The sequence below is a fragment of the Chelonoidis abingdonii genome, chromosome 6 (genome assembly GCF_003597395.2).
Source record: "Chelonoidis abingdonii isolate Lonesome George chromosome 6, CheloAbing_2.0, whole genome shotgun sequence".
Classification (NCBI taxonomy): Eukaryota; Metazoa; Chordata; order Testudines; family Testudinidae; genus Chelonoidis; species Chelonoidis abingdonii.
In genome coordinates, this window is record NC_133774.1 from 40,963,897 (window position 1) to 40,977,035 (window position 13,139).

The 13,139-nt window shown below is 40.1% G+C and overlaps 1 protein-coding gene across 5 annotated transcripts in view; it reads left to right on the forward strand.

Moving 5' to 3' along the window:
* The window catches only part of IPO11 (importin 11), a 242,114-nt gene that overhangs the window by 36,734 nt on the left and 192,241 nt on the right, over nt 1–13,139 (forward strand). For all 5 annotated transcript variants that reach the window (XR_012656088.1, XM_032801164.2, XM_032801163.2 and 2 more), the window contains exons 6-8: nt 973–1,176; nt 8,512–8,644; nt 11,089–11,147. Coding sequence is in view for 4 of the 5 variants with exons in the window: in XM_032801164.2 (XP_032657055.1) it covers nt 973–1,176; nt 8,512–8,644; nt 11,089–11,147 (396 nt within the window). In the remaining variant the exon portion in view is untranslated. The remainder of the gene's footprint in view (nt 1–972; nt 1,177–8,511; nt 8,645–11,088; nt 11,148–13,139) is intronic.

Genomic DNA, 13,139 nt, shown 5'->3' on the forward strand with positions numbered 1-13,139 from the left:
CAGCTACCCACAGTGCACCGCTCCTGAAATCGATGGTAGCTTTGGACCATGGACGCAAACAATCGATTTTGTGATCCCACTGTGGACGTGCTAAACCGATTTTATTAGATCTGTTTTGTAATATCGGATTAAGCTAATTCGAAATAATCGTGCAGTGTAGATGTACCCTCAGTTTAACCTCAAGTAGTTCTAGTGACTTACATAGACACACACCATCCTCTTCAGTTTTAATTTGTACAGACTAGCTGGTGCTGGAAAAGGGTGATGAGTCCTGCTCATGAATCCAACCCATAATGCCCCCCAAAACATAGTCATCTGTGGCAAATCTCAGGGGGAAATAGGACAAGTTATTGCTGCTTGAAGCAGACTAGCAAGCTAAGTCCTTGATCCAGTACAGTGCCTTGAGTGCATAACTGTAAGCATGTGCTTAAATGCTTAGTGGCTCCAAGCACTTAGTTTATGGCTGTTTAAGGCTGCAGCCTGTTTTTAGCATTATGTTCTGCCTACACTTTTCTTACCATTATAGAGGTAGAGAAGGCAAAGAGGCCATGTTTAGAAACAGGAAGTGGTGCTCATATACTATGTTGATGAGGGCCATATGTATTGTTAACACTACCTAGCTGTCTATATATATGCGTTTATTCTCTCTCTCTCTCTCTGTATAGAAAAAAAAATAGAATTAAACAGGAAGAGAAATGAGGTCAGATTAAAAACTTTACTGGGCCAAGAATGGTCTCTACATTATTAAATCCTAACTACCACAGGGCTGCTAAAATGCATGCAGTGACTCTAGCTGCCCTTTAAAATCCAGTAATACAGTCAAATGTTGACTGAAGTCTGAACTAAACAAGTAGCTTAACATTTTATTAGCACGTTTATTAAATGTAACAGAAATTATGTTTCTGGAATGTAAATTTTATTAAATCTACGTAGGCCTTATGTGTGTCTTTCTGGTAACTGTTTTTTCTGCAGATAGCCACTCAGATCTCTGTATTGATTGCTAAAGTTGCTAGGCTGGATTGCCCTAGACAGTGGCCAGAGCTTATTCCTACTCTTCTAGAATCAGTGAAAGTCCAAGATGATCTCCGTCAACACAGAGCATTACTTACTTTTTATCATGTTACTAAGACACTGGCATCTAAACGACTTGCTGCAGATAGGAAACTTTTTTATGACGTAAGTAACGCTATTAATAATGCAACATGTAATATTCTGGGCTTGATTGAAGAGTAGAAATGTTATTTTACATATTTGTTTATAAATGTTTGTGATGGGCTGTGGAAGTGGGTACATGGGAGGTGCACATGGGAGGGTGTCAAAAATGGTTATTTATTCTCTATACATGACAAGTCATAATATGTGATGTATTTTAAAAAAAAAAGTAGGCTAAGGTGAGCTGGTAGCACCACCTATTAGGTTGCCTGATGCTTTCCATGATAAGATCCTGTTTTCAATTGCTCATAACTCTCACAAACTTTTAACCATTGTCTTCCTCAGGCTGATTTTTTGTTTGTTTGTTTGTTTGTTTAAATTTCAACCAAAATGATTCAGCCATTTACAAGCATGAGGCTAGGGAAAAAGACATTGTTTTGCTGTTTTTTTTTAAAAAAATAAAATTCTGGTGACCTATTCTCTGAGAAGCTTTAGTGGCTCTGTGGAGGTTACCCCAGTGTGTGCCCCTTTCAGTTAAGTATGGCGTTGCAGGAGAACCCTTCCTCACTTCCCTTAACCCGGGTTATAAACAAGTCAAGACAGAGCTTTTTTAATCAAAAAGCAATCTCCTTGCAAGGGTTTATTATTTATCATTTATTACTGACAGCTATGAGCACAAACAGAAACTCACTCAGACACATCTGGGGACATTCATCGCCTCGGGCTTAATCTAACTAGCTGTCTCTGGCTCCTTCCTTCAGGAAACTCTTTACTATGTCAGTAAACAGCCTCTGGTCTGAGAAATCTTTCCAGTTCCTTCTTGGGATTACCCCTTTTCAGTGCTTCCTTACACAAGAATCCCCAGCCCTCCTCTTTGGAATGCAGCTGTACTGGTTAGTTTTATACTTTCTCCTTACCTAGGAGTCTCCCCAGCTCTCACCCCTGGAGCTGGGTTCTGTTAATCAGATGTTCTAGTCCTTCCTAAGCAGCATCTCTTCAGCCTCTTAAAGGGCCGTGAGGGGGTGGATGACCATTAGAATTCACTACCCAATCATAGCCTCCCTGTTTTGGATTAAAGATTCAAAATTTAGCAGGTGGGATGTGTCTTTTGCTTGTCCTGTGAAACTCCCCCCAAATTTGGCCGAGCAAAACTCGGTTTGCTCATGCTCAGTAGAGAATTCTTAGAATTCAGCAGCTAAAGTGTCAGAAGATTCTGTCCACACTGAGCATGCTCCATTCCCTAATCACTCCTATTACTGGCCAGACTGAATGTGAACCATACCTACAGAGTGACTCAGCATGCTCCACACTAGGCTCTGGTGGCTCAAAAGAATGGAATGTGCCAAAGTGAGTCCAGGCAATGGAACTGAGAGCGAGGAGTCTGCCTCTCCAGTGCTCTCAGTGACTGCCCTGCTGGCATATGGAAAGTGTGGAGGAGGAAGCTGCCTGGCTTGAATGCAGAGGGAACAAGAGCTGGACTGGGAGATGAGAAAGGAATAGTTTGGGACTAGGTGAGACTGAAACTGGGAGAGAAGACAAAAACTAGGACTTGTAATCATTGGCGGATGAGAGAGACTAGTGGGCAAGGCATCTGGGATAGAGAGACATGAAGAGGGGATTTTGGGACTGACTGGACAAAGAGACTTGTCATCCGAGATGAGGGATGGAGGCTGGCACTGGCAAAGGAGGGTTGGAGATTGGTACTGGTTAGGTAAGGAGGCTAGGAGTGTGAGCTGGAGGTTGGGGCTGGGAGCTGGGTGTGTGTGAGTGGCATGGATTGGGAGCCAGTGAAGGAATCAGGCAAAGAGGAGATAGTGGGATTGTCTGGAGGAAGAGACAAAGAACCAGTGAGGAGAAGGAGAATGGAGAGAGGGAGAGGAGATGAGCTAGGAACAGCGGGGAGAATTGGGACCTGCTGGGAAATTGGGACAAGGAGTCAAGTAAGAGTTTTGTTGCTGAAAAGGGAGACTGAGATTGGATGAAAATCGTGTGTGTGCGCGTCACAGCGAAGGGGAGAGAGACTGGACAAGGAGCGGGTAGGATGGGAACTAGAACTGGCTGGGAAGGAGACTGTCACTGGGATGAGAAATTTTAATGGAGACTGGAAATGGAATAGGAGGACAGGTTGGTAGTGATGAGGTAGAAGAATAAGCTGTGGGGAGGACAAGACAGACAAGTAGAAGGGTCTGTGATCTCTAGAGTACTCCTCTCCAGAGCCTGGACCCAAGGTTGCTAAGTTTTGCCATTCCGTTGCAGTCTGTAAATATCTGTGAAACCCACTGGCCAAGTGTGTGTGTCATCTCCCTCTAGTACTGCTGTACACAGAGGGTAACATCCTACTATTGCTACCAGTAATTCCATCCTCTAAAGTGGCAGAGGTCTGTGTGTGGTGGACCTAAAGATTCCAACTCTGCAGAAGAACCATGAGGGAGTCAATATGATGCCATGTGATGGAATTTGTTTTTTCAGTTTGCTTTTTTAAAAACCTAGGAAATTACAGAAATAAAACTGAAAAAAATATTAAAGTTGCAAAATGAAACACTCAAAAGTTAGGAAATTGACAGCATTACAGTATCCTGTACAACCTTAATTCAACCTCTTTATGTTATGCATTATGATACAGTCTTTAATTACATGATAATTATTTCTTGCCACAGGACCCCTGTCTCATTCAGTGAATAAGATGGAGAGGGCTCAATTAATAAGATATTCAACATTTTATTTACTTGTGTATTGTGTGACCCTAAGTTTTATTTACGGCACACTGTTCAAACAGTGCTGTGATACAAAATTATTAATTTGTTCATGGGCTTTTCTGTGACACTCATCTCTTTTGTATCAGAGTGTTTTACAGTCATCATTTAATCTTCACAACATCCTTGTGACGTGAGGGGTTTTTATTATTCCTGTTTTACACATGGAGAGCAGAAGGTCAAAACTGTTCACTAATTTGGGGGGGCCAATATGAGACACCTACGGCCTGATTCTTCAGGGTACTTTACATTACGTAGCACTTTATATATTGAAAGCACAGCTTCTCTTGACTTCAGTTGCAGCTGTAAGTGCTCAGCATTTCTGTAAATCAGACTCTGAATTCTCAAGACCAACACCCACAAAATGAGAACACAATTAGTAACTGCCTATAAGAAGTTTGGTTTAAATTACTTGACCAACATCGCATAGGAACTCTGTGGCAGAGGCAGAAATAAAATTCAATTATCTCAGGCAGCATTCAACTGCTTGTATTAATTTAACAAGTCTGAATGAAAATGACAAATCATGCAACTACTTTCTCCATTATAAAAATCTGTTGATTATAGCATATAGAGTTGTTCTATAGGTTATAGAATAGTGCATCTTTAACCCACTGTCGACTAATATGAAGTATATTTTATAAAGCTGTTTTCTAGCACAGTTAGGCACAGGGAACTGTCTTAATACCATTCTGTGAAGAATTATATTAAACGATGGTAATTTAGAAAGGTGCTGATGATATTTCCAAATTCATTATAGGCCGTGCATTAATATTCAGGTTAATGTTGTGCAAGGGTGTGTATTCAGGATGCTCAGTACTATAATGCTTCTAGGGAAGTAAAATCTCCTTTCCTCTGTCTTTTGGTCTCTTGTGTTTGAGTGGGGGCAGCTGTGGCCTTAACAGACCTGTTTGCATGCGTCTTGAAACCCAAGTTCCCTCAGTCATTCTGCCAAAGGTGGCTCATCAAGTTGCTGCAATGCCTTTATGATCTGATTGACCCACTTTCTTGTACAAGTTACTCCCTATTGCTTCCTGCATAAGATGACTTGCAAGAGTTTGGGTGAGCAAAAGCCCCTCACCCAGGTAAGCTTATTTTGAACACCTGGTTCAGCTGTCCATATGAAAATACAGCATGCTTTCTCTGATTCCTAAACTGCTCTCTGAGGCCAGTGTGTCATCTGTATGAAGATGCTAGTGCTGACCCCATGATTTGAGAGTGAAACAAACTAAGGAGCTTGTCTACACAGGACCTCTCAGGAAAGTTAATCTGAATTAACTACAGATGTAAATTTAAAGTGGATTCATTACACTGCTTTAAACCCCAGTGTGGACACATTCATTCTGAATGAAAATATCCTCAGTGCAGTTTAGCTTAATTCACAATAGCATATAGTGAGGTCCCTGGGTTATGTACTGTTGTTAATTACCAAAAAAAATTCGGTTGGTTTCCATTGCTGCTGGCCAAGTGAGAACCATAGTTTACCATGTGAGACTATGGTTTATGAATTCAGTGTTGATAAGTGCAAAGTCTAATTCATGTTAGAAAACATTATCCCAACTATACATACAAAATGATAGTGACTAAATTAGCTGTTACCAATCATAAAAGAGATCTTGGAGTCATTGTGGATAGTTAAAGCTCATTGATGGCACTGTCTACAATAACTGTCTGAGGTTCCTCCCCTCCAGTGCCACCCTCAGCCTTCTCCAGTTCAGCTTCCCCACTTTGCATTCCACTGAAGCCACTCTCGCCAAAGTCTCTAATGAATTCTTTCTAGTTAAAGCTCAGAACCAGTACCTTGTCCTCACCCTCCTTGACTTGTGAGCCTCTTTTGATATAGTCAACCTTGTTCTTCCTCTTGAAATCTTGTACTCCTGACTCTCTCCTTCTCTGGTTCTCCTCCTACCTCTCTAATTGCTCCTTCAGTGTGTCCTTCAGAATATTCTCTTCATCCATCCTTCAGCTTTCTTTGGGGGTTCTGCAGGGCTCTGTCCTTCTCTTCACCTTATCTCTGGATAATCTCATCTACAAATTCAACTACCATCTCTATGCTGATGGCTCACAGATCCTCCTCTTTATTCCAGACCTATCTCCTTCTTTTCATACTAATATCTGGGGATGGCTAGTCTTCAGCTCATGCTCAGCATGGCTAAAAAGAAAGCTCATATCCCCCATTCCCCCGCCCCCCCCCCTTCTTTCTTTCCTTCTTTCTTGATCATCGTGGACAATATTGCCATCCTGCCTGTCACTCAGGCCTGTAACCTGGGCATCATCTTTAACTCAGATCTGTGTTCCAGGTCCTCATGTCTGGGCTGTCTAAATTTTGCTTAGTCTTTCTTCATAACATGTCAATGATACCTTTTCTACCAATCCACACATCTAAAACTCTTGTCCAAGCTGTCCTCAATACTGCAACATCCATTTGTCTGGTCTTGACAAATGCATTCTTACCCTCTTCATATCCATTCAAAATGCTGCTGCAAAGATTATTCTCCTAGCCCATTATGTCACCCCACCAACTGACTCCCCCTTCGCTGTTTGTATCAAACATAAGTTACTACTTGCATTCACTTTCATGGCACTTCACAGGTTATCCTTATCATACCTGTCCTGTCTCATTCATTATTGAAATGTTGACTTCCACCTCCAGTTGGCCCAAGATGCCAGCCTCCTTTGCCCACTTGTTAAATTTTCAACCAAACATATTTGTGCTTTTCCCATACTACCCCTGGAAATGTTTAAAAGGCTCAAATGCTCCTTTCTATTTACACTAGGAGAGTGCAAACTCAGTGGGGGAAAGCCATCTCTGCAGCACTCTCCTCCCAGGGAACAACGGAAATTCTGAAGGTTCTCTACAGACTCCAGATTCCATGGAGTCAAAGCATTGTGGGGCTTGAGGAGCAGCTGCTTTCAGTTGTATAATTTCCGTTTCATTTCCAAACCCACGAGTTTGCCCGCTGCAGATTTATTGGCCAAACCGGACAGTCTCTACGCAAAAGAATAAATGGACACAAATCTGACATCAGGAAACATAACGTTCAAAAACCAGTGGGAGAACACTTCAACCTCTCTAACCACTCAGTGACAGACTTGAAGGTGGCAATTTTGCAACAAAAAAACCTTCAAATGTTAGTCTCTAAGGTGCCACAAGTACTCCTGTTGTTTTTGCGGATACAGACTAACACGGCTGCTACTCTGAAACCTGCAGATTTATTGTGACTGAATTAACGTTAACTTGCGCTGACTCCTGGTTGGCAGTGTGGACAGCTGTTATGTGCCATACACAAGAAGTGTTCTGGGAACAGTGGCTGGTTGGAGGCCCCTCACAGCATGGTGCCATCAGAGCTGTGCTGCCAGAGAGCCAGAGTGAGGAAAAGAGATGCTGGGAACTTAGAGGCACAAGGACTGTACATTAATGTTCTTGGTCTCTAGTGGCTTACCTGTGTTTTGTGAGGCTGAATCAAGTGTCACTACACTCCATCTAATGGGATAAATGAACAGGAAACTCTCAGTGCAGACTACTAAATCCTCATTCTCTAGGTTGAAATAACTTATTCTGGGAAATATAGGGCATAATCCTGTCTTCTTACATGAAAGTAACCTTTATTTCTTATAATATTTTCTAAATACAGAATGCCCCTTTACCTTTTTGTAGGATGGATAAAAGACTGATTTAAAAAAAAAAAGATTATGGTTTTTGAAATGTAAATTGAGTTACTTATATATAAAGACTTGCTCCATACATTTAAATTTGCAACTCACTATCTGTCTCAACCTCAATTTCTTAACTTAAATAACTTGGGGAAGAAAATCAGTTTAATATGCTTCATCAGTAAAGAATATACATAACTATGCAGCTTGTCATCAAAATAGGGTTCAACATGTGCACATACTGTACAGTACTACTATTTTTTATTACACAACATAAATACGACTAGAAATGGGAGTAGAGTGTGACAGACATTCACCAGTCTACAATATATGTCACGTTGAAACTTGTTTGTAAAGAAACCAGTTCTCCAATTTTGTTCTCCAGCAAGAAAACTTATTGTTGCGAAACCCTTTTTGTAGCCATGTGGATTAGCCAGATAAATTCAGATTAGAAATAAAGGAACACATTTTAATAATTGAAACAAACTACCAAGGGAAGTGGGGGATTCTCTGTATCTTTGCTGTCTTCAAAATCAAAACTGGATGCCTTTATGGAAGATTTTTTTTTTTTAAATCAAACAAGCTATTATATAAGACTGATGATGGCCTATGTCAGTGGTCCCCAGCGCGGTGCCTGTGGGCGCCATGCCACCCGCCGGGACTTCTAAGTGCGCCCACATACTGGCCGGCGGACAAGCATCCGCTGAAATGCCGCTGATTTTCGGCAGCGATGCCTATTGACGTTGCCACTTGTCAGCGGAATTTCGGCAGAGGCTCGTCCGCCACCACAGTCCTCCGTGGCGCCAGACGAAAAAGGTTGGGGACCACTATGTTATGGTGGAGGTCAGACTAGATTTAACATTCCATTCTGGCCTTCAAGAGCTATGAATCTATATATTTATTGTACTAGTGTCAAATATTGGGATTCAAATGTATTGGTTTTTCTTTACAGTTAGCATCTGGAATTTATAGTTTTGCCTGTTCCTTATGGAATCATCACACAGATACATTCCTACAACAGATCTTTACGGGAGATGAAGCTGCAGCTACAAGTTCATTAGAAAGGACTCTCTTGTCATTGAAAGGTAAATATTAAAAAGATTATTAAACATATATGCTTAATGTACTATAAAGATGAAATAAGGTTATTCAGGTGACATTTGTGTATTCCTGTTGTTGGGTTACAGTGTCTCTGGCATCTTGTGAGAACTTTGGAATCTTCTAGCAAAGCCATGCCACTTGGAGCCCAATAATCTCAGTTCCTTTCTACTTGAGTATTTAGCAGTTGGGCTGGGCTACATAGGAAATGAAAAACCTTGCTCTGTGTACCTAGATCTGCTTTTATCAGAAACCAGTTGGAAATAGCTATAACTTGTGTATTTTGGATAACTTCTTTAATAGTTGTTAGCCATTTAGTATAGCTGTTGCAAATTTTAGAGTTGCTGTTTCTACTTTGTGCTGGTGGTATGGATGACCCTAGTCTTATATTGGGTTTCAAGAGATGCAGTTTGTGAATCTCTCTACAGGTGCCTCTGGATGACATAGCTTGTCAGCGGCTTGACGCCTCCCAGGTTATGCATACCCAACGTATGCAAATCCGTACTTACGGAAAAAGTTCCATAAGCTAGAAATAGGAGGAGGTGTTTTCTTTGCGTAATTCTCAGGTATACATTTCCGACTTATGCAAAATTTGAGTTATCCAAGGCATTCCGGAATGGAATGCTTGCATAAGTCGGGGAGTGTTTGTATTCCTTTTGTGTATGGACTACAAATACAACTGTTACAAACGTCAGAAGATTTAAAAGGAAGGCTTTGTGGGATGTAGTATTCAGGAGTTTCTGGAAATGACACGTTATCTTCCCTGTGAGAGAACTCCAGAAATGGTAAAATTAGGGCACTGGATCCTTCTGATAGACTATGAAAAGAAGAACTTTTTTGAAGTTACCTTTTTATCACTTCAAAAGTTTTTTTTTTTGTTTTTTTTCTTTTCCCTCTCTCTCCTGCTGATGATAGCTCATCTCAATTGATTGGCCTCTTACAGTTGATATGGCTACTTCCACCTTTTCATGTTCTCTGTATGTATAAATATCTTCTTGTTGTATGTTCCAGTCTATGCATCTGATGAAGTGGGCTGTAGCCCACAAAAGCTTATGCTCAAATAAATTTGTTAGTCTCTGAGGAGCCACAAGTACTCCTGTTCTTTTTTCATTGTCGTTCATTAGCCTTATTTTGACATGAATGGAACCTTAAAGTCGAGCTGGGTGAATATTTATTAGCAAATAGTAAATTTACCAAAAAATTAATTTTTCAGGGTGCTGAAAGTATTTGTGGTATTGACATGAATTTTGCTGAATGGTTTCAATTAAATTTTTTTTGGGGGGCACCAAGGCACCATTCACAAAATGGCAGGAGGAGGAGGTGCTACTGTCCATCTTATAACTTGTAGTCTAGTGGTTAGGGCACTCAGCTACGATGTGGGAGACCTAGGTTCAATTTTTTGCCTCATGTGGAGAAGGGATTTGAACTTGGTTTTCCCACATTGCAGGAGAGTTCCCCAGTCACTGGGCTATCTGATATTATGGTGTCGGTCTCTGTCGGTCTCTGTCAGTCTCTTATGTTGAAACTGTTCCACTGTGTATAAATAATAAGTCTTTGGAGCAGGGACGTGAACTTATATCTCTGACATTGCAGAAAACTGTCCTAATCTATGGGCTTTAGGGTAGTTCGGGGTAGGTCTTTTTCAGTCTCTTGTGCTGAAGCTGTTCCACTTTTATAAATAATCATTTGGCCAGAGAGAGAATGTGACTTTATATTCTAGTGATTAGGGCACTTATGTGACAGGTGGGACACCCAACTTGATGTCCCTGCTCCAATGGCTATTTAATTTGGACACAATGGAAGAGCTTCACCAGGAGAATCTGAGGGATTCACCTCAGAATATTCCATAGCTCAGTGGGTGGGGAACACTCTTGCAGTGTGAGACCCATTTTCAGGTCCCATCTCCACATGTGGGAGAGGCAGGAGCTGAACCCTGGTCTCCCACATCCTGAGTGAATGCCTTGATGAGAGGCTAAAGCTTGTATGAGAGGCACCATAACCACCACCTCTTCCTCCTCTCCCTCCAGCCGCTTGTGACTCTAGCCCTTTAAAAATGCCCCAAAACAAAATGTTTCAAGTCGAACAATATGTTTTGTTCAACTGGAAACGGACGTTTTGAATTGACTGAAATTTTTCTGAATTTAATTTTTTTTCCTAATTTTCAGAACTGCCAGCTAATCATAAAATCAAGTATTTACCCAGCTCTACCTTAAAGTAATACTGCCAAACTTAAATTAGTGGCAAGAATGCGGGTGAGGAGCCTAAAGATGCAAAATAAATGCAATTGATTTCATATTTGAATAATTAGAGACTTTTATAGCAATGGTTATCGTAGCCATATGTTTAATTACTTGATATCTGAGTGGGTGGGGAGCGGGGCAGCATTCTACAAAAAGAGACTGTGCAAGCAAGATATTACTGTATTTTTCAGTGCTTCGTAAATTGACAGTTCATGGGTTTGTGGAACCTCATCGGAATGTAGAGGTGATGGTAAGTGATACATGTGTTTGTTTCTAGATATAATTCAGAATTCTTTCCATGACATTCTAGGCATTGTTAGAATTTCACTCCACTTCAAAGAGAGATCTGAAATTTATAAAATGATGCATAGTTATATTATGTACAGAAAGCTCAAGAGACAAACCTGATAAATATAAAACAATAAGCTTAATATGTTATGCTCATGCTACGTATTTAAAGGGCAGTGGTGGAAAAAATCTGAAATGTTCTATTTGGCTAAAGATAGCCTGTATGAATTTAGTGACGGGCCTCTCTAAATGAGAGAGTTTCTACAATTTAATATATGGTGTGGGTTTTTTGTTGCTGTTGTTGTTTTTAAACAGCTTAGTTATACCAGTTGAAACATCTCTGTATACACTCCTGTTCTGGTATAAATCAGGCCTATTTCTGTTTAGCTTAAATCAACTTAAGATAAACTGAAATAACCTTGGTTTACAGCAGCCGTTAGACACAGCTGAAAACTCCACACCCTTTCCAACATATAGATTATTTTAGTGACCAGTTTTAGAAACCAATAACTGTCAATATGTATCAGATTGAAAATTGCACGTGTTTGAATTATGACCCGCTATATTTAGTGGTTAACCATTAATATACTGGGGAAACTCATTGTTTAAGTTCTGATATGGTATCCCATCACATTACAGAACGTTATAAAATAAAGCATTGTTTTCTTGCCCTAAGACTGAAGTACTGGAATGCAAAATCATATAATTTCGATTACTGTTTAGCCTTTTACATTAATTAATTCCAACATGATTTTAGCTTTTTTCATCTTGATACCGTTTAAATTCTGTATGTTTCTAGGCAATACTACTTAATTCAAATTTTGCCATAACTAATTTGATATACGTGTTGCTCAAGAGTTCTATTGTATAGGGAGTTAAGCTTTTACATTGTTGCAAAGCAGCCAAACAATCCTAGTGATAATACCTTCCTGTGTCCCAAAAATAATCTGGTTATGAGGAGGTCTTTATTTTCTTCAGAGTTTTACTCGAGTAAGCAAAAAGACTGGTAACAGCCAAGTTAATAAATGAATAAAGCAACATGTTTAAATGGTTCTGAGACTGCTTTTAGCTAAGCATCCCGTAGCAGTGGTAAACTTTGGGTCAATAAGACCTTATATTTTCTGTGTTCTGTGTGTATATTTCCAAATGTCTTCTGTGTCCGTATATTCCCAAATTTAGGAGTTGTAGTTGCTGATGGCTTAAGCTTAGAGTGTTTTAGAAAGCTTTGTCAGTTTCATGAAGGTGGATGCACAAGCTATGGAATTGGTCGCTAGACCTGCAAAATCTAAAAAATTTTGTGTAAAAGAGGATATCTCTTATGTTTCTGACTCAGAACTTCCAGTTGTGAACCAAATGTGAACTGCTGCATTTCTGTCTTCCTTTCCAAATCTTGAAACAATAGTTCTGCCATGAGTGGACTTTTCCAGTTATTTAATGAGACACTCGCTGTGAAACATAAAATATGATAGTATTAAATGACAGTATTGTTAATCATTTCACTGCTGATATTCAGAAAATAAATATCCAGCCAGTGTCTCCACCATTGTTGCATGCAGTGGAAGATTTTGGGTAATGAGTAATGGTACAATTGGTTATTATCTAAAGTTGCTAGTGTGGGTGTTGGGGGCACTACTAGGAGTCAAACATCTCTCCTAACTACAGTATTTGTCAAATCTATCCACAAGAGGTAGGGAAGGGTGCATCCTCTGACAGATGCCAAAAGCTTCAGCTGGTCATCTGTTACTTCCATGCCTTTCTACATGCCAAAAGTCCAAGCAGCTCCCTATCCAGCAGTCATCAGTTCTAGCTTCCTCCTCCCTACTGACTCCTGACATGCAGTTATTCATTGTCAATACAAAAAGCTGCTGCACACAGAACATTTGGAAACAGGAAAAAAAAAGTAACATAAAAGTAAATGACAGAAGAAATACTTAGTTTTAAAATGTAATTCAAT